This window comes from Mercenaria mercenaria, chromosome 6 (assembly GCF_021730395.1).
Source record: "Mercenaria mercenaria strain notata chromosome 6, MADL_Memer_1, whole genome shotgun sequence".
Taxonomy (NCBI): domain Eukaryota; kingdom Metazoa; phylum Mollusca; class Bivalvia; order Venerida; family Veneridae; genus Mercenaria; species Mercenaria mercenaria.
In genome coordinates, this window is record NC_069366.1 from 22,489,760 (window position 1) to 22,517,684 (window position 27,925).

At 35.7% G+C, this 27,925-nt stretch overlaps 1 protein-coding gene across 1 annotated transcript; it reads left to right on the forward strand.

Annotated features, from left to right (window-relative positions):
- The first annotated feature begins 5,808 nt into the window (after positions 1–5,808).
- On the forward strand, positions 5,809–27,925 carry LOC123549427 (cytochrome c1, heme protein, mitochondrial-like). Its single transcript, XM_045337527.2, has 8 exons — positions 5,809–5,920; positions 9,912–9,956; positions 14,434–14,582; positions 22,491–22,617; positions 23,632–23,802; positions 25,213–25,360; positions 26,257–26,357; positions 27,466–27,925. Exons 1-8 carry the CDS (start codon positions 5,849–5,851, stop codon positions 27,562–27,564), a joined length of 912 nt encoding a protein of 303 aa, XP_045193462.2. The 5' UTR covers positions 5,809–5,848; the 3' UTR covers positions 27,565–27,925.

Genomic DNA, 27,925 nt, shown 5'->3' on the forward strand with positions numbered 1-27,925 from the left:
CTTGATGATATCTAGGTCAAGTTCGAAACTGGGTCATGTCCGATCCAAAACTAGGTCAGTAGGTCAAATAATAGAAAAACCTTGTGACCTCTGTAGAGGCCGTATTTTTCATTGGATCTGCATGAAAATTGATCAGAATGTTCACCTTGGTCAAGTTAGACACTGGGTTACGTGCGGTCAAAAACTAGGTCAGTAGGTCTAAAAATAGAAAAACCTTGTGACCTCTCTAGAGGCCATATATTTCATAAGATATTCATGAAAATTGGTCAGAATGTTCATCTTGATGATATCTAGGTCAAGTTCGAAACTGGGTCAAATGCCATCAAAAACTAGGTCAGTAGGTCAAATAATAGAAAAACCTTGTGACCTCTCTAAAGACCATATTTTACATGGGATCTGTATGAAAGTTGGTCTGAATGTTCATCTTGATGATATCTAGGTCAAGTTCGAAACTGGGTCCTGTGCGGTCAAAAACTAGGTCAGTAGGTCTAAAAATAGAAAAACCTTGTGACCTCTGTAGAGGCCATACTTGTGAATGGATCTTCATAAAATTTGGTCAGGATGTTCATCTTGATGATATCTAGATGAAATTCGAAAGTGGATCACGTGTCTTCAAAAAGTAGGTCAGTAGGTCAAATAATGAAAAAACATTGTGACCTCTCTGGAGGCCATATTCTTCATGGGATCTGTATGAAAGTTGGTCTGAATTTTTATCTTGATGATATAAAGGTCAAGTTTGAAACTGGGTCAACTGTGATCAAAAACTAAGTCAGTAGGTCTTGAAATAGAAAAACCTTGTGGCCTCTCTAGAGGCCATACCCTTGAATGGAACTTCATGAAAATTGGTTTGAATGTTCATCTTGATGATATCTAGGTCAAGTTTGAAACTGGGTCATGTGCCATCAAAAACTAGGTCAGTAGGTCAAATAATATAAAAAACTTGTGACCTCTCTAGAGGCCATACTTTTCATGGGATCTGTATGAAAGTTGGTCTGAATGTTCATCTTGATGATATCTTGATCGAGTTTGAAACTGGGTCAACTGCGGTCAAAAACTAGGTCAGTAGGTCTAAAATTAGAAAAATATTTTGACCTCACTAGAGGCCATATTTTTCAATGGATCTTCATGAAAATTGGTCAGAATTTTTATCTTGATGATATTTAGGTCAAGTTCAAAACTGGGTCACATGAGCTCAAAAACTAGGTCACTATGTCAAATAATAGAAAAAACGACGTCATACTCGAAACTGAGTCATGTGGGAACAGGTGAGCGATTCAGGACCATTATGGTCCTCTTGTTTACTTTCCCCATACTCTCCACATGGTTTCACTACATCTGAAGAGAAATATTGATAATAACTCAATTAAACGGACCTGCTACATTTTTAAATGCTGCAAAGGCACATGCAGTTTCCGTAGAATCGCCTAACATTTTTTCTTCATTATGGAGGATTTTAAGCAACACTTACGTAATTTAGGTCATGGGCATTTTCCAGCTTTTGACACATACGATGAATCAATTTCCATCCAAATGGGGGCATTTTAAACATTATCTATACATTTACTTTTATTAATTACATAATATCACAGGAGACTCCATATAAATAATTTCTGTCTGCCATTTTCAGGTCTAAGACAGTGGTATATTTACAGATAGTCTGTGAATTTACAAACATTCTGTACAATTACATATTGTTCAATCAACAAATAAACAAAGTGAGTGTATGAATACTGCTAAAAGTAAGGTTTCCCAAAATTGCAGGTTTTCTTACAGTCTGTAGAAAGTAATTTGTGAGTTTAGGTATTTCTGTTGGCTTTACTGAAACATCAATGCCGAAAAAATCACTGTATTTCTTTAAAAAGTGTTTGGGTAATATAATTTACATAACAATGTTTCTGACTTTTTTTCTAGTTTCTAGTTCTGGTGTCAGTCTGTTGGGTACACCAACAGTTTCAAATCAATTGTTAAAGCAAGACTGAATGATCAGTTTTACAAGGATGTAAATACAGTTGAATGAGCCGCAAGTTACCAACTGAAAAATGTCGTTTTATGTCATTAAAAAGAAGTGTAATATATAATTTTGTAAGTGTTGGAATTTGAAAAAATACTAACTTTTATCTTTATGCGTAAAACAACGGGAGAATAGGAGGGAGTAAGAGCTGAAAGGGCGTCAGTCCCCGGTCTTTTCGATGTAAGAATTATGTTGTAAGATACTCGGTTATGAATACCAGAATATAAATTAGAGACACACGCAGATGTATTCATATGACGTTGCACATGGAGCCTTCGATGATACACAGGGTGCAATTCCATGAAAAGCGGCGTTTTGTCCAAAGTTAAAATAATGGTGCAGCCCTAAATTAGAAAACAATGGGCAGAACTAAACAAACTGGAATTTAGGTAGGGGATCTGAAGTTCTGGAGCCTGCATATCACAGAAACTGCCAACAGCAGGCATAATATCCAAGTATAAAACATCATGTAGTAAGTCTTGAAGCTGTATTTTTACACGTTTAAATAATGTGCTAAAAAGTTTATTTTCATTTATATAAGGAAACGCTTTTCTAATCTGATTATCTTTGGCATAGCTAACAGTCTTTAGTACATGTTAATGGTACCGTAAAGTTTGTTCCAAGTTTTACAGGGTTATCATTATAATAATACTGAATTTGATTAAGATTTTCTTAAGGAGGATATTATTTCGATAGTGTTATGGAATATAAAGTTCACACCTTATATATATTTCTGCATTGGGTATTAGAGTTTCGTTCTTTTACAAAAATCAGTATAAACCAACTGTATCAATATATGCAAAGGTCATTCTTTGGACTTAAAATGACAGTTACAAAACAAGATAAGTGAATTCTTTATTCAGTGATTGAATATCAAAATTTTTAGAACTTTGCTTCATGTATTCTACTTAAATACTGCATTTATGAATTTCTCTGAATAAATTTCATTCTTTATTTAATTGTTTTGCTGGTTTTACTTTTCAGTTTTGTCTGGCTCGTAACAACAGAATTCGAAGTAAAAAGTCCAGATCAGATCATGGCACACTTATCGAACAAATGCTTCTCCGCCATCGACATAGCACTAGTCACTCGCAACTTTTTACAAAAAGAAAATAAGGATTATGAATAAAAAGTCGTTGACATTCGCCTAGTTTTCTCAAACATGCACGTTTTTATTGGAAAATAAGGATATCAGACTAAATGTATAATTTACATGTTTAAATTAAGCTGCATTGTCGTTAACACGAATTTGTAGACCTTATTTATTATTTAAAAAGATACAGATAATGTTAATATTTATTTTAAGTAGGAAAGATAGTATATAAATATAATATCAGCTCATGTTAGCTTTATAACCGATTGTACAATTTAGAATACTCCTAACGAAACTCCTTATTCCCCTTCCCTCCTTTTTGACAATTAATTTTATATAACACTAAGTACATTCATGAATATTTCATACATTTTTCATGTAGTTCATGTAGAATAGAAGCCAGAACATCCTTAGATGTTAAGCGTTGTCGCTTCTTAGGCCCATTTGAATTTGTTTTCCCAATTTGGTATAATCAGTTATTATTATTATAATTATTATTATTATTATTATTAATACTCTTACATTAATTCTATTCCATTTTGTTATAATATTGGTCTGTACATTCTGACACATATATTTATATTATCAATATTTACGTTTAAAGATATCATGTTTAAAAAAAAAAACAACAACATTCTTTGTTAGCAAAGTCTACACACTCTATAATTGCATATATACTATTATTTGCTAGTAGGGGCAATAGCACCTTTGCATGAGTTTGACTGGCATGACATTTATAAAAACCAAATGTTAAAAAGGAACATAATTCACTTTCACAGTCATCACACTCTATAATTGTATATATACTGTAATGTTGCTAGTAGGGACCATAGCACCTATACTTGGGTTTTGACTGGCCTGACATTTAAAAATACAAATTATAAAATTATAAAAAGGAACATTGTTCCCTAGCACAGTCTTCTCGCCCTTAATGCGATATATACTGTAACTTACTGGTAGGGGCTATAGCACCTTGCTATGAATTTTGACTGGCCTGACCAGTGTTTATTCAGCCTAGATTTGAAATGCATAAAAATGTGTTGTCAATACCATATTGACATTTCTTTGAAATATAAAGATATTATCGACATTTTTATCCAAAGAAATGATGTACGGAGATGTATTTATTAACTCTTTTTTTTCAATTTTGTGACTTAAATCCATTATTGTACATATAGTTAAATAATGTGATTTGAAAAAATATGAGTTATTTAATGAAAAACAATCTGGTTTCATCTCAGGAAGATCAACCGTGCTACAACTTCTAGCTGTGCTTGAAAATGGACTGAAATATTAGATAGAGTAGGCTCCATCGATGTCGCATACTGCGACTACATGAAAGCTTTCGACAAGGTTTCACATCGTCGTCTCAATATAAACTCAAGATTTACCAATTTGGTGACAAATACATCAACTGGATTGAAAATTTCCTATCAAATAGACTACAGAAAGTCATAGTAAATGGTGTAGAATCAGAATGGCAACCAGTTATTAGTGGAATACCTCAGGGCTCAGTTCTCGGGCTGATGCTTTTCGTGATATTTATAAATGACATCACTGCAAACATACAAAATAACATTCAATTATACCTATATGCAGATGATACAAATATATTCAGAGAAATTGCCTCAGATTTAGACAAAGACTTATTACAACAAGATATATACAGCATGTGCGAATGGTCAGACAAGTGCATGGTTACTTCGATTCCATCCTGACAAGTGCAAAACAATGACTATAGCAAGTAAACCAGAACTTCATGATAGAACTTATAAACTCAGACCAGAACTAAATGATATGGAAAAAGGCAAGACAGAAAAAGACGTTGGAGTGATTATAGATGAAAAATTATCATTTAGTCAACATCTATCTGAAAAAGTAAACAAAGCAAACAATGTACTTGGTGCCATGAGACGATCCTTTGAATACCTGGACATACCAACATTCAGGAAATTGTACACGGCACTTATAACATCCAGTCTGGTGCCCATATAAGAAAAAAGATGAAGTATTAATTGAGAACATGCAAAACATATCCACCAAAATGATTCCTGGATTAAGCCATCTATCTTACGAAGAAAGACTACGTGAATTGAAAATACTAAGTTTAAGCTACAGACGTGTGAGAGGAGATATGATAGAGGTATATAAACTGCTTAACCAGAGATACTATTTCAATGACAAAGAAATACTTACGCTAAGTGAAAACATCAATACTAGGGGAAACTGCAAAAAAAATGAAAAAATTCATACCCAGGTTAGACATCAAGAAATATTCATTTAGCAGACGAGTCGTCAACATCTGGAACTCATTACCAGACAGTGTAATAAATGCAAAGACTTTGGTAACTTTCGAGGCAAGATTGGACAAATTTTGGCAAAACCAGGAAATTGTTTATAACTATGAAGCAGAAATCACAACCGGATACAAGAAAGACACTGAAGAGTTGGAGTCAGAGACTGGGGACCTTATTCCAGAATTCGTCTAAGTATGTCTAAGTAAGTAATACTCATATTACTTACTGTACACTTTTTTTTTAGATATTCAAATACAAGAAAAATTATCATGCTGGACTCTTCAACCTGTTTATACTACATATTAACTGTATTGCTAGACAGATCAGTGGAACATACTATGATTATAAATGCAACACATGACAGATCCATACACGTTAAATTTAGAGGTGTTATACCTACCATTGTTGTTGCGCATATCGGTTGGATCCGTACAGTAAACTACGAAAATGGCCGCTCTGGTCGGACGTGCAACCAAAGAAGCACTTTTAAAAGTGTCTGGCACTGCACAGAGTCATAATGTAAGTTCAGATTTAAGACAGATCTTTTAAAAATAACTGAGAAAATATATTCCCTCACATGGATTTATCAGTAATTTGTTACTTTCGAAATTTTAGTGCTCCAAACATTTGCCCTTGAAAGAGTTTTCCCCGGCCCAGTTTTCTCCTGTAGAAGATAGTTATGTAAATAGTGTTTACTCCGTGGTAGGTAACGCTTACGTAAATTGTGTGGCATATTGAATCAGCAGAGACATACTAAGAACTATGAATGTAAGTTTACCTTTTGAACTGTTGTTGGATATTCCCCGTGAATTTTTTTCTTTTGGATGTAAAAAATATGGTAGAAAGATAAAATAGGTAACTAATTTATCTTTTTACCATATTTTTTACAATGTTTCCAATACCACAGCACTAAATAGATAACTAGTAAGTGCTGTGGTATTGGAAACATATTAATATAGTAAACAGAGATCTTGCATTTGATAACGCTTGTTCTAAAGGATGACAATCTGCTTAGGGGCAAAAAAGGTATAGTGGTCCTGTTACCTGGTTACTGGATGCCTCAATACGGATGAGATTTTAGAATCTGTTATAATGGACACTGGAAAAGTTGGCTGCTTGCAGAGTGTACAGTAGACCTGAGGTTACATGTTTTGACCTGCAAAAATCAAGAAAACTAGTATATGACCCGGGAAATTTTCTTTGATGCGTCTCTTGTTCAAAAGTTCTGCCCCTTGTCAATCAAATTTGTGGTGAATTTAATTATTGTTCTCCACCAGTATGGCATAAGGCGGAGCGTCGTATATTAATTAGCCACTGACAAATGTCAATCACACCACGTGCCGACTGACATGGTCATCTGAAGTTTTTATTTATTACAATTAGAGATCAGCCTAAGAGGGCAATTTGGGTGACTTCTTCGCTTTGTCCGCTAAAACTTTGCCTTATTGGGCCCGCCTTATTTGCACGTCAAAGTGATTTCGAATTTGCCACCATTTTTGAAAAACCAGTATCATAAATTTTCACCCATAACGACTCTCGTGACCCGAAGCGATATAGCCAATCATCCAGTGAGATTGGCGATTCTCTCATGTTCACGCTCTGTCGGATGACAAATAACTTTTAACCCCAAGTTCACCAGCCGAGACCTTTGGAATTCAATACTGATTAGCCATAGCTCCACGGTTGCATTGTTCATGCCCTTGTAATTTCGCTGCTGTGAAAACATAATTATGTACTGAAGGTGCTAAAGTTATGCCGTTATGTTGATCTTGTTTTGATAGTGGATTATAATTAAACAAATTAAGGACAGGTTTATGTGGATAGCCACTAGCAGCATTCAATTAGACAAGTAGATCTAAGGTTTATTTATTTTCCGGTTTAAATTTGTTTGTAGCGATGATCAAAGGACGTAGCACCACTTTGTTTTTTTCATCAGAAGCAAGAAAAAATTTACGAGTTGCTTTGATTATCAGCAAAAGCTTTGAGTAATTATGGGGAAGTTATTAAATAATATGCATTCCCATCAGTCCTGTCATTTTCAAGCAGTCTAAACTATAAATACTATACTAGTATACCTCGTGGCAACACAGATGATAAAATTTAGTTGTTTACGTTCAATACAAGTAGTAGACATTCAGTAAACTACTAGACGATAGTTTCGCAACTAAAAATATTAGGATAAGCATGAAGTGAATGCAGGTTTTTTGTATTCTTCTTTTGGTCATTCTTCATGTTGAGATTTTTATTTCTATTCTTACACACCAAATTATTTCAAATAATAGGACGTTTCGGGACAGCATGATAACTTGAACGAGTAGGGCTAACATCAAATATTTTATCTTTCAGCACCAGATGTACAAAATGTCATCCCCAAACCTTTGTTGTTGAGTATCACACTGCTGCCCCAACCACTGCTATTAGTAACAATACATCAGTTCTTTTTTCCTCAAATCTTTAATATACGATGCATTTGTGCCCATTTTACCGGAACTGGTACCATCCCAGATATCTGGAAAAAAATTTGTTAGAAGTTTGGCGAAAACGGTACCAGTGTGACTGTCGTTTCATCCATGTTTGTCACTTCTCCCTCTCTTCCCCAAATTTCTCCCAAAATTGCTTGGAGGGAAAAGTCACTTCTCCCTAAATTCTGAACCTAGGCAGAACCCTGAAAATAATGTCCCCATTATTAAAGGTGTTTCTTGATCAATGTGTAAAAGCTAATTAATAAACAATGTGTAAAAGAGCAGCCTGTTATTGTGTTTGTACCACTTGTTAATGAGGGGGTACAATGAAAGATAGGTGACAGTAATGAAAGGTTTGTTGGTTCGATAATTTGGAGAAAACATCTGGACAACAATTCTGATCTTTGCATTTTTTCTGAATTCAATACATTTACTCATATTCGATTGTTATTTTAAGCACATTTTCGTACCGTTATTATCCAGACACAAAAATTAGGTTCATTTCTGTTTAGTTCTCGAAAACATTCAGACTTGAGTTATGTTTTGAAAAAGTTCTAATTTTGTGCTTTTATGAACTTTTCTTGAGTATTTAGTGACACTATGGCTCAAAGATTTGATTTAGGATTTTTAGGTGGTCAGAAACGTTCTAATGACAGCGTGTGTGGTACACCGACCAAACATTCTAAGAATGATAATGTTAGTGATGCTGAAACACCCAAATTTAAGTTCAGAACTAAATGGCTTATTGAATATGAGTACACTTGCATGATTATTATTTATAAAAGTATCGGTATATTTCTTAGGTGTAATATTTACAAATATTGAAAGACATTTTATTTATTGTTCAACTGTAAATTATAAACTTAATTAATCAATTTGAAAGTTGTCATGCAAAGTAACAAAATTGTTGTAAAACAGTAAAAATCATGTTAGTTAAAATCACTTGAGAATTTCAAGTTTAGAACTTGGAAATACATACTTTTTAGCTCGGTATTCAAAGAATAGTTATTGGAGTCATCCATAAGAATTGTTAGTCATAGTCAGTGTTCAAGTCGTCTGGTAACTCAAGGCATCTAGCCCTGTCTAACATATGTTCCATGTGTTCTATTACTGTATGTGTAAATTTATTCGCGATATCCTAATTTCCGCGCATTTGCACAGGCTGGACGCCCACAAATTCATGTGTTCAGCGAAATTTTATACCCCAAATTTCTCAAACATGAAACATTTTAATTCAATTTGTCAATATGAAAAGCTTGTTTTATGTATGTGTATGTTGTTTGTATGATATGTCCTGTTCTGTTCGACAAGTAAAATACATGTATGTTTAAATACCAACACACTTGATAACAGTGATTCGATCATAGTTACCAAATAATGTGTTTTTCACACATAATGCGAGCCCATTAATTTTTGCAACAATGCATTGTTTGTTTGGACAATAAAGAGATACAAGGGAACAATTACATGTAATTATATTAAACGCAAATCAAAGCCGTACAATGAAATATTGTTTATACCACACAAACACATTCAATGGATTTTCAGTAAGTTTATGATAAATTATATGTATTGAAAACAATAATGTTAGATTTGGAACAAAAATGACAATTCACAGGTTTCCATTGCTTGTCAAAAACAGTGTATGTACTGGTTCAATCCCTAACACTGTCAATAGCAGCCTTTAATCCAGATTGTTTCCAGTCATAACGTCCGCTCATGAATTCTAGTTTGCGCTAATAAAAAGTATTTTCTAGACTACATGTAGCTGCCGGAGTGGGAAATGTTCATTGCGCGAAGAAAATCTAAGGGTCTAGTCAGTCCTCAAGAGATTTTCTAGGCTTCCAGTAATTAGCTTGCTTACATGTATGAATTATTAATTTAAATGTTTTTGGTCTGATTACCAGACACCTATAAAATTTAACTTCCTTGAAAGTAAGTGGGTATTATTTTGAGGAAAAGAATTTTCTGGTAGATACAGATTTATTCTTATTACTTGGTAATAGGTCATGTCCCCACACTTAACAAGTTTTTTTCATGTGTTTCAGGTCAGACTTCTGTCATATAAAAGCATGTCGGCTGGGAAGAAAGTTGTAAGTAAAATATGTAATGCATGTTATATGAAATTAAGTGCTAGTGCTTCTACAAGAAAATGATTAAATCCATTACAGTTCTACATTATAAAAGACAAAGTCCTCCTCTTTTCACATTGGCAAAAATGGAAAAAATACCACTTCCAAATAACTTAAGTTAGGGTTAAAGGGAAAGGCAACAGTGTTTGAATGTTAATTCCGTCCGCTAGGATGATTTCCGTGTTGAAAATCTGATAGTTTTTACTTTTCAAAAATTGCAGAAATTTTTTTTTTGCGATATTAGGATTTGCCTGATTTTTGCACAGGGGTACTAGTAAATATATTTTAGCCAAAACATTTTACATTATTAAAAATACTTCTAGAATTATATAAGATTCTATCACCACCTTTAAAGATCTTAAGACTGATGTAAGGTGTATGTACATTGTATGAATCTTGCAAAAAAGCTACATCTGTTACTGCCTTACTGGTCCGGTATATCAAGCAGAAATTAATTATAATTTATACATGTATTAATATTTTGATAGAAATGTACATTTTGTATGAATTGTTTTATTTAACAAAATTAATAAGGAATTTTTGTTGGCTTTGGTGAAATTGAACAGGGGGAATATGTTCCTGCATTGATTATTTACAGCTGTAACTATTTCCTAAAATATCCTTACTACACACCTGGGGCCTCTGTAGCCAATTGGTTAAGGTTGCTTTCTCTGAATCACTTGACCTTCACAGCTGTAGGTTCAAACCTTGCTTGAGGTAAGAAGAGTCTGTAATGCATGCGGAATGTCAGCGGTTCTACACATTGCTGGCCATCTGCTACCATAAAGAACTGGAAAATTGCTATATATCCTTTCCGCAGCCTTAACATACTTAAACGTATTAGCATCTGATGGCCCTTTAACGCTTCCGTAGAAACAACATTTATTACACGAAACTTATTTTGAAAATATTTCTGAAATGTCTAGGTCTGCAGCTCTCAAATACGGTTATATCTTACATCTGAGGCATATACTGACACTCTCAGACAACATTAAAAATGACATTTTGGGCGATTTGATGAAGTTCCAAAATTATCAATGTACCCTTGGTCCGTTACGGACCCCTGTGGGATTTCTGTTTATCCAGAGCTCAAATATTTTTTCATAGATTAAAAGCTGACATGCTGTACTAAAGCCCAGGTAATTTTAATTCGTAATAAAGTGCTGAAAATTGGCTCCCCAATAGCAAAAAAAAAAGAAGTCTACGCGCATACATTTAGATGGGGTGACCCCTGCGCGTGACCCCTGACTATCTACGAATCAAAATGCGGCTTTCGTTTTCAAGTTTAGCATTTCTACTTTCATTTTATTTACTTCTGGAAGTAGCTGAAGGTCGAGTGACATCATTTTCTGTGTTGTCAAAAACATACATATGTCTGGCGAGATTGCATAAATATGTGCTGGCCATCCTAAGGTTATTAGAGAAATCATTTTTTATCTAAAAATCAGTGCTTTTTCGACATTTTTTTAACACGTCTGTACAAAAACTGACGTTTGAGACAAAAATGGCTAAACTAAAATGCATTTTAGGAAATCTGTATATCCTTTCCGCAGCCTTAATGTACTAAAACGTATTGGCGTCTGATGGCCTTTTCACGCTTCCGTAGAAACAACATTTATTACACGAAATTTATTTTGAAAATATTTCTGAAATGTCTAGGTCTGCAGCTCTCAAATACGGTTATATCTTACATCTGAGGCATATACTGACACTCTCAGACAACATTAAAAATGACATTTTGGGCGATTTGATGAAGTTCCAAAATTATCAATGTACCCTTGGTCCGTTACGGACCCCTGTGGGATTTCTGTTTATCCAGAGCTCAAATATTTTTTCATAGATTAAAAGCTGACATGCTGTACTAAAGCCCAGGTAATTTTAATTCGTAATAAAGTGCTGAAAATTGGCTCCCCAATAGCAAAAAAAAAAGAAGTCTACGCGCATACATTTAGATGGGGTGACCCCTGCGCGTGACCCCTGACTATCTACGAATCAAAATGCGGCTTTCGTTTTCAAGTTTAGCATTTCTACTTTCATTTTATTTACTTCTGGAAGTAGCTGAAGGTCGAGTGACATCATTTTCTGTGTTGTCAAAAACATACATATGCCTGGCGAGATTGCATAAATATGTGCTGGCCATCCTAAGGTTATTAGAGAAATCATTTTTTATCTAAAAATCAGTGCTTTTTCGACATTTTTTTAACACGTCTGTACAAAAACTGACGTTTGAGACAAAAATGGCTAAACTAAAATGCATTTTAGGAAATCTGTATATCCTTTCCGCAGCCTTAATGTACTAAAACGTATTGGCGTCTGATGGCCTTTTCACGCTTCCGTAGAAACAACATTTATTACACGAAATTTATTTTGAAAATATTTCTGAAATGTCTAGGTCTGCAGCTCTCAAATACAGTTATATCTTACATCTGAGGCATATACTGACACTCTCAGACAACATCAAAAATGACATTTTGAGTGATTTGATGAAGTTCCAAAATTATCAATGTACCCTTGGTCCGTTACGGACACCTGTGGGATTTCTGTTTATCCAGAGCTCAAATATTTTTTCATAGATTAAAAGCTGACATGCTGTACTAAAGCCCAGGTAATTTCAATTTGTAATAAAGTGCTGAAAATTGGCTCCCCAATAGCAAAAAAAAAAAAGAAGTCCACGCGCATACATTTAGACGTGGTGACCCCTGCGCATGACCCCTGACTATCTACGAATCAAAATGCGGCTTTAGTTTTCAAGTTTAGCATTTCTACTTTCAATAGCTGAAGGTCGAGTGACGTCATTTTCTGTGTTGTCAAAAACATACATATGCCTGGCGAGATTGCATAATTATGTGCTGGCCTTCCTAAGGATATGACCTACAAGTTTGTCAGTGTGACGTTAAAGCCAACAAAAAGAAATTAAATGCTCTACATTTTGGAACAGTTACAATACATGTAGCAATGTTTGGAGAATGACAGAAAATTGTTGAAACCACAAAATAGTTAAGAAATGAATTTATTGTTTATTGCTACTAATACTAATATTTTTAAAATGAAATTAGTACTAATTGCCCTTATAAACTGCTGAGCTTCAAGAATTTTGACCTTGGCGTTTCACATCAGAAAATTTTAAAAGACCAATAGGACATTATGTTTTTAGCTCTTCTATGCATCCAGCATCAACATTTTTACTTAAAGGTCCAATACTAAGGAAAGTGAACATTTTAATTTCTTTTAAAAAGCACAGAAACTATTTCATTTTATTGGAAAATGAAAGTTGGTATGTAGAAATTCGAAATAAATCGAAGTATATGTACAATTATTTTTCTATGAAGTATGAAGAAAGTTAAAAAGACCTGGGGGGTCATTCTGTCGATTCATTGAAATTTCAACATAATACACATACATTTCTTTGAGTTCCAAAGACCTTCTGTAAATTTTGACCTGCCAATCTTCATTATTTAGTGTCTTGCAAAAGTCTATGCACTGGCTATGAAAAAAATTGCCAACTCACTTCCCCTTAGTAATGGACCTTTAAATAAACAATGTCTTAGATAAATCTTATTTAGGTTAATGAAAGCATAATGCATCACTGCCATTAGGGGTCACTAGAGTTTAAAATAGAAAAAAAACCCTTTAGGTCAAAGACTATAGATCAGATGTGCAACTTCATGTCTTTCTCTTAGATATATCCAATGATCATCTTTGACTAAAATATTATATCTTTAGATATTGACTTCAAAAATGTATGTAAACCTCATCAGTTGTATACAATTTAACTTTACTGAATATGTCAGTTATGTTTGCATATATATAATAGAGCTACATTCATAAATGTCATGCAGTAACAGTTGATTGTTAAAAGAACAGCCAGTTATTTAGTGGTAGTACACATTTATACTTTGTTTATCTGTACATGTATACAGTGTGTACTGTTTTAACCTAGTGCATAGTACTGTGAGTGTTTGAAATTATTTTTTGTCCAATGGCATTACAGTACTTTTTAAATTTTCAGGAAATTTATTTTAGTAAATCAGCATTAACTTGCAGTCGTTTATTAGACAGGTTAGTCGTGTGTATGGAAGGGACAAGAGGTGTGTTATTGATTTTATTTGCTCTGACGTCATCTGAAAACAAAAAATAATTTCAAACACTAAATAGGTTAGTGTTTATTAATGTGCATTTACAAAACTTAATCAGCGTGCCGCTCGTAGCTGATTAAACTTCGTAAATACACATTATTTAATAAACACTAACCTATACTTAATACTAGTTAATACACATAAACTTGTTAATTTATGTTAACATAAACTATAATTATGTAGTATTTGTCCATGATTTAAAATTTTATATGAAATTTGGGTCTAGTATACATGTACCTTTAATCCAAATGTAAAAATAGTTAAGTTATGTAATGATAGATACTGTACTATGTATTGTGTAGGCATTGGCTGCAGCTGGAGCTGTAACGGCAGGTGGAGTGGGCTTCTTGGTGGCCTTGAACTCTTCAGTACAGGCAGCAGATCTCGTCCTTCATCCACCACATTATCCATGGTCACATAAAGGGTGGTTCAAATCTTATGATCATGACTCGTAAGTTATATATATATTTTTGAGCTCACTTTCATAGCCCAGGCATCAGTATTGCATGTAAACACCTTGCTCATAATCTCATCTCAACTGAATGAAACTTCTTGATATAAACCTTCCCCATGATAATACCAGCTGAATGATACGAGCCACACCATGAGAAAATCAACATAGTGCATTTGCGACCAGCATGGATCCAGACCAGCCTGCACATCGGTGCTGTCTGGTCAGGATCCATACTGTTCGCTAATGTTTCTCTTATTGCAATAGGTTTTGAAAGCGAACAGCACGGATCTTGACATCCGCGCAGGCTGGTCTGGATCCGTGCTGGCTGCAAATGCACTATGTTGATTTTCTCATGGTGCAGCTCAATTATAGGTTTTATAACTTTTGCTTTCGTTTGAGTGAAATTATGCCCCATTTTAGCTTGCCTTGACAGAAGTCAGTCAGTTACGCAAAGTGGGATCCTGCGATAACTTTAAAAGTAAAAAACATTTATTTTATGAAGCTTGGTACATTGATACAAGACAAAATGGAGAATATGCACATCTTTTCATTCATTGCTATGAAAGAAAAAGTTCTGTGATAACTTTAAAAGTAAATGAGGCTTTTTTTTTTAAACTTAATAACATAGATAGACTGCAATATGGAAAATGTGCACCACCTTTTATTTTGTTGCTATGGGGACAAATGTGATTGCTATGGCAACAGGTAGTCCAAGAAATATAACTTAAATAGTACAAGAGATTCTTTCATGAAATGGTAAATAGGTAGAAGAGAGTGTGGAGAACATACATATTATTTCATTTTCTATGTCTGTCAATCTGTCTGTCCTTCAGTTAGTCTCAATTGATGGATTCTATAAAAACTATAAGAGATTTTTATCATGAAACCTTGGACATAAATAGAAAACAGTATGTAGAGTACCAGAATCATTTTATTTTGTCCCTTCCAACAGGGGACTTTTATTGCTTGGCAACAGGCTTGTTCATTGAAATTTTACATTTAAGATTTAAGTAATGCATTAAGTTTCATAGGGACAGTCTTGGCTGAAAAATATAGCAAAAAAAATATTTATGAGAATTTTAGTTTTGAAATTTGGGTAAGAAACATTATTTGCAATTGTGAGTTGGAGTGAACTCTGGCACCAGATTGGCCCTGACAAAAAAAACAACTGGGAAGTTACGCCAGGCATTGCCAGCCATAATTATATGTTTTTTAACAATGTACTAATCTGCCAACAAGTTAATAACTCAGTATCTACACATCACAACTGAATGAAATGTCAGTGGCTCACACACTTCTTTGCATGATAATACCAACTGAATGATATAGGTTCAGTATCTCTTGCTATTTTTAGCTCACCTGTCACAAAGTGACAAGGTGAGCTTTTGTGATCGCGCGGTGTCCGTCGTCCGTGCGTCCGAGCCCACGAATGAACAGTTGTTGGGTATAGAGAACAATAGGTAACGATAAATTCTATTCATTCCGTAGTGTTTATTGGGTACTTTTTGTAGCATATTGGGTACTTTTTAACAAAAGAAATACCCAGTAAAGGTCCATCTGTAGGAATGTCCGTGCGTGCATCCGTCCGTCCGTCCGTAAACTTTTGCTTGTGACCACTCTAGAGGTCACATTTTTCATGGGATCTTTATGAAAGTTGGTCAGAATGTTCATCTTGATGATATCTAGGTCAAGTTCGAAACTGGGTCACGTGCCTTCAAAAACTAGGTCAGTAGGTCTAAAAATAGAAAAACCTTGTGACCTCTCTAGAGGCCATATATTTCACAAGATCTTCATGAGAATTGGTCAGAATGTTCACCTTGATGATATCTAGGTCAAGTTCGAAAGTGGGTCACGTGCCCTCAAAAACTAGGTCAGTAGGTCTTAAAATAGAAAAACCTTGTGACCTCTCTAGAGGCCATATATTTCACAAGATCTTCATGAAAATTGGTCAGAACGTTCATCTTGATGATATCTAGGTCAAGTTCGAAACTGGGTCACGTGCCTTCAAAAACTAGGTCAGTAGGTCAAATAATAGAAAAACCTTGTGACCTCTCTAAAGGCCACATTTTGTATGGGATCTGTATGAAAGTTGATCTCAATGTTCATCTTGATGATATCTAGGTCTAGTTCGAAACTGGGTCACGTGCAGTCAAAAACTAGGTCAGTAGGTCTAAAAATAGAAAAACCTTGTGACCTCTCTAGAGGCCATATATTTCATGAGATCTTCATGAAAATTGGTCAGAATGTTTACCTTGATGATATCTAGGTCAAGTTCGAAAGTGGGTCACGTGCCCTTAAAAACTATGTCAGTAGGTCAAATAATAGAAAAACCTTGTGACCTCTCTAGAGGCCATATTTTTCATGGGATCTGTATGAAAGTTGGTCTGAATGTTCATCTTTATGATATCTAGGTCATTTTCGAAAGTGGGTCACGTTCCGTCAAAAACTAGGTCAGTAGGTCAAATAATAGAAAAACCTTGTGACCTCTCTTAAGGCCATATTTTTCATGGGATCTGTATGAAAGTTGGTCTGAATGTTCATCTTGATGATATCTAGTTCAAGTTCGAAACTGGGTCACGTGCCATCAAACACTAGGTCAGTAGGTCTAAAAATAGAAAAACCTTGTGACCTCTCTAGAGGCCATATATTTCACAAGATCTTCATGAAAATTGGTCAGAACGTTCATCTAGATGATATCTAGGTCAAGTTCGAAACTGGGTCACGTGCCTTCAAAAACTAGGTCAGTAGGTCAAATAATAGAAAAACCTTGTGACCTCTCTAAAGGCCACATTTTTCATGGGATCTGTATGAAAGTTGATCTCAATGTTCATCTTGATGATATCTAGGTCTAGTTCGAAACTGGGTCACGTGCAGTCAAAAACTAGGTCAGTAGGTCTAAAAATAGAAAAACCTTGTGACCTCTCTAGAGGCCATATATTTCATGAAATATTCATGAAAATTGGTCAGAATGTTTACCTTGATGATATCTAGGTCAAGTTCGAAAGTGGGTCACGTGCCCTCAAAAACTAGGTCAGTAGGTCAAATAATAGAAAAACCTTGTGACCTCTCTAGAGGCCATATTTTTCATGGGATCTGTATGAAAGTTGGTCTGAATGTTCATCTTTATGATATCTAAGTCATTTTTGAAAGTGGGTCACGTGCCATCAAAAACTAGGTCAGTAGGTCAAATAATAGAAAAACCTTGTGACCTCTCTAGAGGCCATATTTTTCATGGGATCTGTATGAAAGTTGGTCTGAATGTTCATCTTGATGATATCTAGGTCAAGTTCGAAACAGGGTCATGTGCGGTCAAAAACTAGGTCAGTAGGTCTAAAAATAGAAAAACCTTGTGACCTCTCTAGAGGCAATACTTGTGAATGGATCTCCATAAAAATTGGTCAGAATGTTCACCTTGATGATATCTAGTTCAAGTTTGAAACTGGGTCACGTGCCTTAAAAAACTTGGTCAGTAGGTCAAATAATAAAAAAACCTTGTGACCTCTCTAAAGGCCATACTTTTCATGGGATCTGTATGAAAGTTGGTCTGAATTTTCATCTTGATGATATCTAGGTCAAGTTTGAAACTGGGTCAACTGCGGTCAAAAACTAGGTCAGTAGGTCTAAAATTAGAAAAATCTTTTGACCTCTCTAGAGGCCATATTTTTCAATGGATCTTCATGAAAATTGATCTGAATGTTCACCTTGATGATATCTAGGTCAGTTTCGAAACTGGGTCACGTGCGGTCAAAAACTAGGCCAGTAGGTATAAAAATAGAAAAACCTTGTGACCTCTCTAGAGGCCATATTTTTCATGAGATCTTCATGAAAATTAGTGAGAATGTTCACCTTGATGATATCTAGGTAAAATTCAAAACAGGGTCACGTACCTTCGAAAACTAGGTCAATAGGTCAAATAATAGAAAAACCTTGTGACCTCTCTAGAGACCATATTTTTCAATGGATCTTCTTGAAAATTGGTCAGAATTTTTATCTTGATAATATCTAGGTCAAGTTCAAAACTGGGTCACATGAGCTCAAAAACTAGGTCACTATGTCAAATAATAGAAAAAATGACTTCATACTCAAAACTGGGTCATGTGGGAAGAGGTGAGCGATTCAGGACCATCATGGTCCTCTTGTTTTGATGAAATTACACCACTTTCTGCAAATTGAATTTCAATCTTCATGCCCACCCACTTAACTACATAGGGAGAGGGCAGATCTAAGGATGATGGGGTCATGTGGTAGCATTTCGTTCGTTGTCTGTCTGTCGTCCGTTCACAATTTCTTGTGAACATGATACAGACCACATTTTGCAATCAATTTTAATCAAACTTGCACACAACTTGTATTGGCATAATATCTTGCTTCCTTCCAAAAACTGGTCAGATCCCATCATGTGTTCCAGAGATTTGGCCCCTTAAAGGGCCAAAATTTGCTATTTTTGGCTTGTGAACATAAGAAACCACATTTTGCAGTCAACTTTAATCAAACTTGCACACAACTTGTATTGGCATACTATCTCAGTTCCTTTCGAAACCTGGCCAGATCCCTTCATGGGTTCCAGAGTTAAATTTACAATTTTTGCTTGTGAAAACTAGAGACCACATTTTGCAATCAACTTTAATCAAATTTGCACACAACTTGTATTGGCGTAATATCTCAGTTCCTTTTGAAAACTGGCCAGATCCCATCATGGGTTCAAGAGTTATGGGCCCTTAAAGGGCCAAAATTTGCTATTTTGGCTTTTGCAGCCATATAGAGACTTCATTTATGATTTGATTTGATACAAACTTGCAAAATGTCTTCAACAAAAATAAATCTTGGATTCCATGATGAATCTGTCAGATCCAATCATAGGGTCCGGAGTTATGGCCCTTGATTTACTCCTGAAAGAGCCAAAATTTGTTAATTTTTACCTCATGAACACAATAGAAATGACATTTTAAACTTGATTTTAATCACACTTTCACACAACTTAAGTCACAATAAGATCTCAGTTCCTTTCGAAAACTGCCTAGATTCCGATATGGGTTCTAGAGTCATGCCCCTGAAAGGGGCAAAATTTTTTATTTTGGCCCTTTCAGCCATATAGAGGTTTGTTTCATTTATGCTTTGATTTGATACAAACTTGCACAGAATGATTATCTTGATGATCTCTAGGCCTGGATCGAAACTGGGTCATGTTGGGTTAAAAACTAGGTCATCAGGTCAAATCAAAGAGCTTACAACAACCTAGAGGCCACATTTATGACCCTATCTTCATGAAACTTGGTCAAAAACTAGGTTACCCAGTGAAATCAAAGGAAAAGCTTATTAACACTCTTGAGGCCACATTTATAACCCTATCTTCATGAAACTTGGTCAGAATGCAAATCTTAATGATTCCTAGGCTAAGTTGGTCATATGGGGTCAAAAACTAGGTCACCCGGTCAAATTAAAGGAAAAGCTGTTAACACTCTTGTTCATTTGATGTGCATGAAACTTGGTAAGAATGTTTGTCTGCATGAAATATCGTATGAATTTTTTTCTGGATCATGTAGGGTCAAAAACTAGGTCACCAGGTCAGATCAAAGAATAAGCTTGTTTACACTCAAGAGGTCACGTTTTTTGGTCCAATCTGAATGAAAATTGGTCGGAATATTTGTCTCAATGAAATCACTAGGTAAAACATGTTTACACTGTTATTGTTTGTTAGTCAGGTGAGCGGCCTAGGGCCATCTTGGCCCCCTTGTATTTTGTTACATCCTGCTGTGAAGTGGTAGGGGGAATATTGAAATACTTCTCATTACTTCTCATACATCTGTGTATCTGACTCCCCGCTCCCCTTATACACACATATCATTTTTAGCTCATCTGATTTTTTGAAAAAAAATGATGAGTTATTGTCATCACTTGAGTGGTTGTCGGCGTCGGCGTCTGCGTCGGCGTTGCCTGGTTAAGTTTTATGTTTAGGTCAGCTTTTCTCCTAAACTATCAAAGCTATTGCTTTGAAACTTGGAAGACTTGTTCACCATCATAAGCTGACCCTGTATAGCAAGAAACATAACTCCATCTTGCTTTTTGCAAGATTTATGGCCCCTTTTGTACTTAGAAAATATCAGATTTCTTGGTTAAGTTTTATGTTTAGGTCAACTTTTCTCATAAACTATCAAAGCTATTGCTTTGAAACTTGGAATACTTGTTCACCATCATAAGCAGACCCTGTACATCAAGAAACATAACTCCATCTTGCTTTTTGCAAGAATTATTGCCCCTTTTGGACTTAGAAAATCAGTTTTCTTGGTTAAGTTTTATGTTTAGGTCAACTTTTCTCCTAAACTATCAAAGCTATTGCTTTGAAACTTGCAACACTTGTTCACCATCATAAGCTGACCCTGTACAGCAAGAAACATAACTCCATCCTGCTTTTTGCAAGATTTATGGCCCCTTTTGGACTTAGAAAATATCAGATTTCTTGGTTAAGTTTTATGTTTAGGTCAACTTTTTCTCTTAAACTATCAAAGCTATTGCTTTGAAACTTGCAACACTTGTTCACCATCATAAGCTGACCTGTACTGCAAGCAAAATAACTCCATCCTGCTTTTTGCAATAATTATTGCCCTTTGGACTTAGAAAATCATTTTCTTGGTTGAGTATTATGTTTAAGGCAACTTTTCTCATAAACTATCAAAGCTATTGCTTTAAAACTTGCAACAGTTTTTCACAATCATAATTGGACACTGTACATCAAGAAACATAACTCTATCCTGCTTTTTGCAAGAATGATGATCCTTTTTAGACTTAGAAAATCATGGGTAGGACAATATTTCTATTATACAAAAAAAATCAGATGAGCGTCAGCACCCGCAAGGCGGTGCTCTTGTTAGGTCATCTGATTTTTTGAACAAAAAAGATGAGTTATTGTCATCACTTGAGCGGTTGTCGACGTCTGCGTCGGCGTTGCCTGGTTAAGTTTTATGTTTAGGTCAGCTTTTCTCCTAAACTATCAAGGCTATTGCTTTGAAACTTGGAATACTTGTTCACCATCATAAGCTGACCCTGTATAGAAAGAAACATAACTCCATCTTGCTTTTTGCAAGATTTATGGCCCCTTTTGTACTTAGAAAATATCAGATTTCTTGGTTAAGTTTTATGTTTAGGTCAACTTTTCTCCTAAACTATCAAAGCTATTGCTTTGAAACTTGGAATACTTGTTCACCATCATAAGCAGACCCTGTACATCAAGAAACATAACTCCGTCTTGCTTTTTGCAAGAATTATTGCCCCTTTTGGACTTAGAAAATCAGTTTTCTTGGTTAAATTTTATGTTTAGGTCAGCTTTTATCCTAAACTATCAAAGCTATTGCTTTAAAACTTGCAACTCTTGTTTAGCATCATAAGCTGACCCTGTACAGCAAGCAACATAACTCCATCCTGCTTTTTGCAATAATTATTGCCCCTTTTGGACTTAGAAAAAACCTTTTATTGGTTGAATATTATGATTAAGTCAACTTTTCTCATAATCTATCAAAGCTATTGCTTACAAACTTGCAACAGTTTTTCACCATCATAAGTGGACACTGTACATCAAGAAACATAACTCTATCCTGCTTTTTGCAAGAATGATGGCCCTTTTTAGACTTAGAAAATAATGGGTAGGACAATATTTCTGTTATACAAAAAAAATCAGATGAGCGTCAGCACCCGCAAGGCGGTGCTCTTGTTTTACTTCCAGTTTCTTTTGTTTCTTTGTTACTTGATATTGTCTCTTTGTATCCCATCCACACACATTACTCACCCCACCCCCATTAGGCTTTTAAATGTTTCATATGTCAATCATTCACAAATACAAATGCCCCTGTCTGAAGATTATTTTTATTGGTTAAGCCTATATTTTCACGTTTTTCTTTTCATACATTATAGAATACGGCGTGGATATGAGGTTTACAAGCAGGTATGTGCTGCTTGTCACAGCATGGAATATCTTCACTACAGAGAACTGGTTGGTGTTATTTTCAATGAAGATGAAGCCAAGATTGAGGCAGCAGAGGTATGTTTAACCCTTAGCCCCCTTAATTTCTAAAATAAACTTGCCCATCTTTCAATTTGGACTGTACCACTGACTATTAAAAGGGGTGCATACCAAAAAGATACTGACTTAATGGCAAACAGTGTAGATCATGATCAGACTGCAGTATGTGAAGGCTGATCATGGTCTACACTGGTTGCAAAGGCAGAATCAATCATGTACAGCGTGATAAGGGATAAAGTTGAAAGAAAATCAGTCCCAACAGAATAGCATAGTTTTGGATTGCAAAAGGTTACAGGATGTTTGTTCTACTATTTTGGTTCTGATTTTTCACTCTGTTTAGTTTTGCAGCATGATTGGTTATAAAGTATGCTCATCACTATTGTCAGAGTCAATTTATATATAAGCCGTGCCATGAGAAAACCAGCATAGTGGCTTTGCGACCAGCATGGATCCAGACCAGCCTGCGCATCCGCGCAGTCTGGTCAGGATCAATGCTGTTCGCTAACAGTTTCTCCAATTCCAATAGGCTTTAAAAGCAAACAGCATGGATCCTGACCAGACTGCGCAGGCTGGTCTGGATCCATGCTGGTCGCAAAGCCACTATGTTGGTTTTCTCATGGCACGTCTCATATTAATGTGTTTATGGCTGTTGGGTCTTTGTACATAAGAATTTAGAATGCTAAAATTAGAATTCTAACTTTGAAGTTTAAATGTTGTTGATTACATGGTCATCACTTGGACAGAAATTATACTATAGTAAACAAAACAACAACAAAATGGTGGATTGTTATTGAAGGGATTTTAACAAGTCAGACCTAAAAATGTTCAGGAAATAGTGGGTTTTTTTTGTAAATTTATCACTCGCTTCAAATGACTATAACATTACCAAGGTTGGAGAACTGCATACGGTCTTGTAAGAAATTGAAACATTTTACATTAAAGTCATCTCAGCAGGCTGTTCTAAAGAAGACACATTAGCATTGCAAGTACATATTGTCTTGATATGCAACTTTATATTTTATTTCTGTTTAGAACATGGTTGTAGATGGACCGAATGATCAAGGTGAGATGTTTGAGAGACCTGGAAAATTATCAGACAAGCTGCCGGCACCATACGCCAATCCTGAGGCAGCAAGAGCAGCTAACAACGGAGCACTGCCACCAGATCTTACATACATAGTAAGAGCTCGACATGGTGGAGAGGTATATATTTCATTTGTATTTCATTGTTAAAGAGATTGAATTTAAGTGTATGCTGAAAGTTATGATGGTTTTTGATGTAGGGGGAATTCAGGCAATATCACCTGACACTGGTTTACATTACCCAGGGCTTAAGGTAATGAATTGTGATGATACTTGGCAATTTCTACTATGCAACTACGTATTCACATCAATAAATTAGGCATTATTCGGTCATGAACCTGGCTCAGCATGTAGATCTGATGGCATTTTGTAGAGATCAAAGAATACCGAAATAGCATACGAATATTACATTGATTGCAGATTGTAATTATGGGTCTCTTACCTTAAGCTAAACATTGTACGGATCTAGAATTGGTTAAATGCCCACATATATGTTCTCATTAGCCAGTATGATAAAGTCATCATATTGCAAAACTGTTTTATTTCTTTCCATTTATTAAAGAATCTATTATTCCACTTCTTCATTTTGTGCTTGGTGAATATTAAAATTACATAATTTTTTTGCTTCTAAGGGCCCCCGATAAGGTTTAACCATTGTTTGACGTCTGTCTGTCGGTCTGTCCGCAATTTTCGTGTCCTTACTTTGCGGCATTCATTCTTGGATACAGCTCTTGTTTGATCTTTTTAGCCCCGAAGGGAGGCATATAGTTTTTGAACAGTCTGTCTTCGGTCGTCGCAATTTTCGTGCGGTCCAATCTTGTCTCCAGATGATTCAAATAACTGGCATGAGTGTACCACAGTAAGACAACGTGTCGCGCGCAAGATCCAGGTCCGTAGCTCAAAGGTCAAGGTCACACTTAGACGTTAAATGTCATTTTTCATGATAGTGCATTCGTGTCCGGTCCATATCTTTGTCATCCATGGATGGATTTTCAAATAACTTGGCATGAATGTGTACCACAGTAAGACGAATGTCACTCGCAAGACCCAGGTCCGTAGCTCAAAGGTCAAGGTCACACTTAAACCTTAAAGGTCATTTTTCATGATAGTGCATTCGTGTCCGGTCCATATCTTTGTCATCCATGGATGGATTTTCAAATAACTTGGCATGAGTGTGAACCACAGTAAGATGACATGTCGCGCGCAAGACCCAGGTCCGTAGCTCAGAGTTCAAGGTCACACTTAGACGTTAAAGGTCATATTTCATGATAGTGCATTGATGGGCGTGTCAGGTCCATATCTTTGTCATTCATGCATGGATTTTAAAATTATTGGGCATGAATGTGTACCACAGTAAGACGACGTGTCATGCGCAAGACCCAGGTCCGTAGGTCATAGGTCCTAAACTCTAACATCGGCCATAACTATTCATTCAAAGTGCCATCGGGGGCATGTGTCATCCTATGGAGACAGCTCTTGTTTTATCGTTAAATGCTGGCCTTTTAAAACAGTTTGTTTCATACTTTGCAGGACTATCTATTTGCCCTTCTGACAGGATACAAAGATGCCCCTGCTGGGGTCGTTCTTGGAGAGGGTCAGCATTATAACCCATACTTTCTGGGTGGGGCTATCAGCATGGCTCAGGCACTTTATAATGAAATCATTGAATATCAGGACGGTAAGAATGAATATGAACACTTAATTAAAAGAAAAATCCACTATGATGTTGAATCATTTTCTAACAGTATGACATAATTGAGCTGCACCATGAGAAAACCCACATATTGCATTTGCGTCCAGCATGGATCTAGACCAGCCTGGGCATCCGCACAGTCTGGTCAGGATCCATGCTGTTCGCTAACAGTTTCTCTAATTGCAATAGGGTTTGAAAACGAACAGCATGGATCCTGACCAGACTGCGTGGATGCGCAGGCAGGTCTGGATCCATGCTAGTCACAAATGCAATATGTTGGTTTTCTCATGGTGCGGCTCATATAATTGCAATGTGGGATATAGGTGGAATAGATGTGTAAGAGATTCATACTTTTGCATTGCAGAGTCAGGGCATTTCATCAGGACTTTGGGTATAGGCTTGAGAAAAAGTTATTTAAGTGAAACAGGCCCCTTTTTTCCATCTGGAATAGGGGTCTGTACCAGTGGATGAAATCTGGTCACTCCGCAATCAAATATCAGCTCTGTATTTCTAAACTTGTGAAATATAACTGTAACTAAAATACAATATTTTGTGTTTTTTGAAATTTTTCTGCTACAGTTAGGGAAAAGGGAACCTCTTTTTCAATTTGGAAGTGGATAATGGTAACTGAATAGCAGATGTAGTCTTCTCACAATCTCACATTTTCCATTGTTAACATACAGCAAAATACATATGTCATATATGAGGGTGACATATGTAGACAATTGTAGCCAGTCAAGTATTTAGAGCACTTAAATGATACAGTTTTATGCATTTGATAGCTTTTTGGGAGTTATAAATTGCTAGCAAACAGCTCATATTGTTTTATCTTTTGTGAAAGTTGAAGCTGTGGAAATACATTCATTCAAAAATGTTTTCAGGAACCCCTGCTACTCAGAGTCAGTTAGCCAAGGATGTAACAACCTTCCTTGCTTGGACTTCAGAGCCTGAACATGATGACAGGAAAAAATACAGTATAAAGGTATTAATGTTTTGTTCCTAACTGTCCTCAGAGGGCCACTTTGGCTGAATGTTTAAAATGGCTGACTCCAAATCACATTAAGCCTGCCTTTGGTTCAACGTTTATAATTCTTTTATGTGAGGAAGCCAACTGGCTGGTTTACATAAGGTTGGTGGTCCTACCAAAGTGCCCACCTATGCATGAAAATTGCTCAGAGAGGCCCCTGGGGCCATCAGCAAGTACCAAGAGTTGGAAATATTGCCTTGTGACCTTTGTATGTCACTTGAGACCCAAACAAAACACATCATTAGATTACTTTGAAACTAAAATTCTCATGAATATGTATGTTAAAATTAAGAAAAGGTCAGTGCCAGTTTTGTTGGGGGTTTTAAGAATTTTTGATAAAACAATATATTTCCAGTTCCTTCTAAGAGGAGTTCATATTGTTTGTGTTCTTTGCTGGGTCTGAAAACCTTAAAATCTACTTGCTTGTAAATACACCATATTCTGCAGTAGTAGTCGGTGGTTCTACTCAGGTGCCAGCCCATGATGAAATCGTGCATGGACAGGCACCTAGGGTCTTCCCCCACCATCAGAGCTGGAAAGTCGCCATATGACCTAAATTGTGTCAGTGCTATGTTAAACCCAGCAAAAACAAAAATCAAGGGCAAGTTACAAAACCAGCTTATATTTTGGAAAACTCGTGCCCCTTTCTACCTTAGAAATTTCGTGAAAGTATTGTATGAAATCAGGTTCTCAGAAACTACTTGATTGAATGCTTTTAAACTCGTCACAAGTATTTTGCATCATGGGATGATTTCACAGAGCAAGTTTTATAACTCTGGCTTACATTTTATTGGAAGAATGCCTCTTTTTACATTCACAGGAACTGTTACTCTGAATGCTTTCATACTTTTCATAAGTCTTTAGAATCATGAAATGAATTCTGAACTAGGTTTTAATGTTGATGACTTCCAGTTTACAAAATTTTGACCTTTTTTCAAGTTGGATAATTTTGATAAAACTTTAGTAGATAAGGTAGTATTATATGGAAGGATCTTAAGTAGTCAGGTACACTGTCTTGTTGTACTTACTGCAGTATTACATGCATGTATATTGTATATTACAGGCTATACTTCTGATAGGACTGTTTCTAGGATCGTCATATTATTACAAGAGACATAAGTGGTCATACCTCAAAACTAGGAAGGTTGCGCTGAAGAAGTAACCAGCTTCACCGAGTGAATAATTTGTTGCACAGACTGTTGGAATATTTATATTTCTTGATTTTTAACAAAGACATTAGCATATTCTAGTTGAGAAAGGACGAAGAGCTTTGAATTAGATGGTTGCGCAATAATGTAGTCACTCACCAGGGCTTTTCAAGTGTTTAACCATCCCCACGAAGCAGCTGAAGTTACCATAAAATCTTATTTGGATACTTGTTAAAAAGAAGCATTTAGGAAGTGTTCTAGGCTCTAGCAAAGGCTCTTGAATGTACAATTTGTTTTCTTCATGAAACTTGAATATACAATATAATATTGTAATTGCTGTTTAGAATCTTATGTGATAATAAAATGATAAATGTA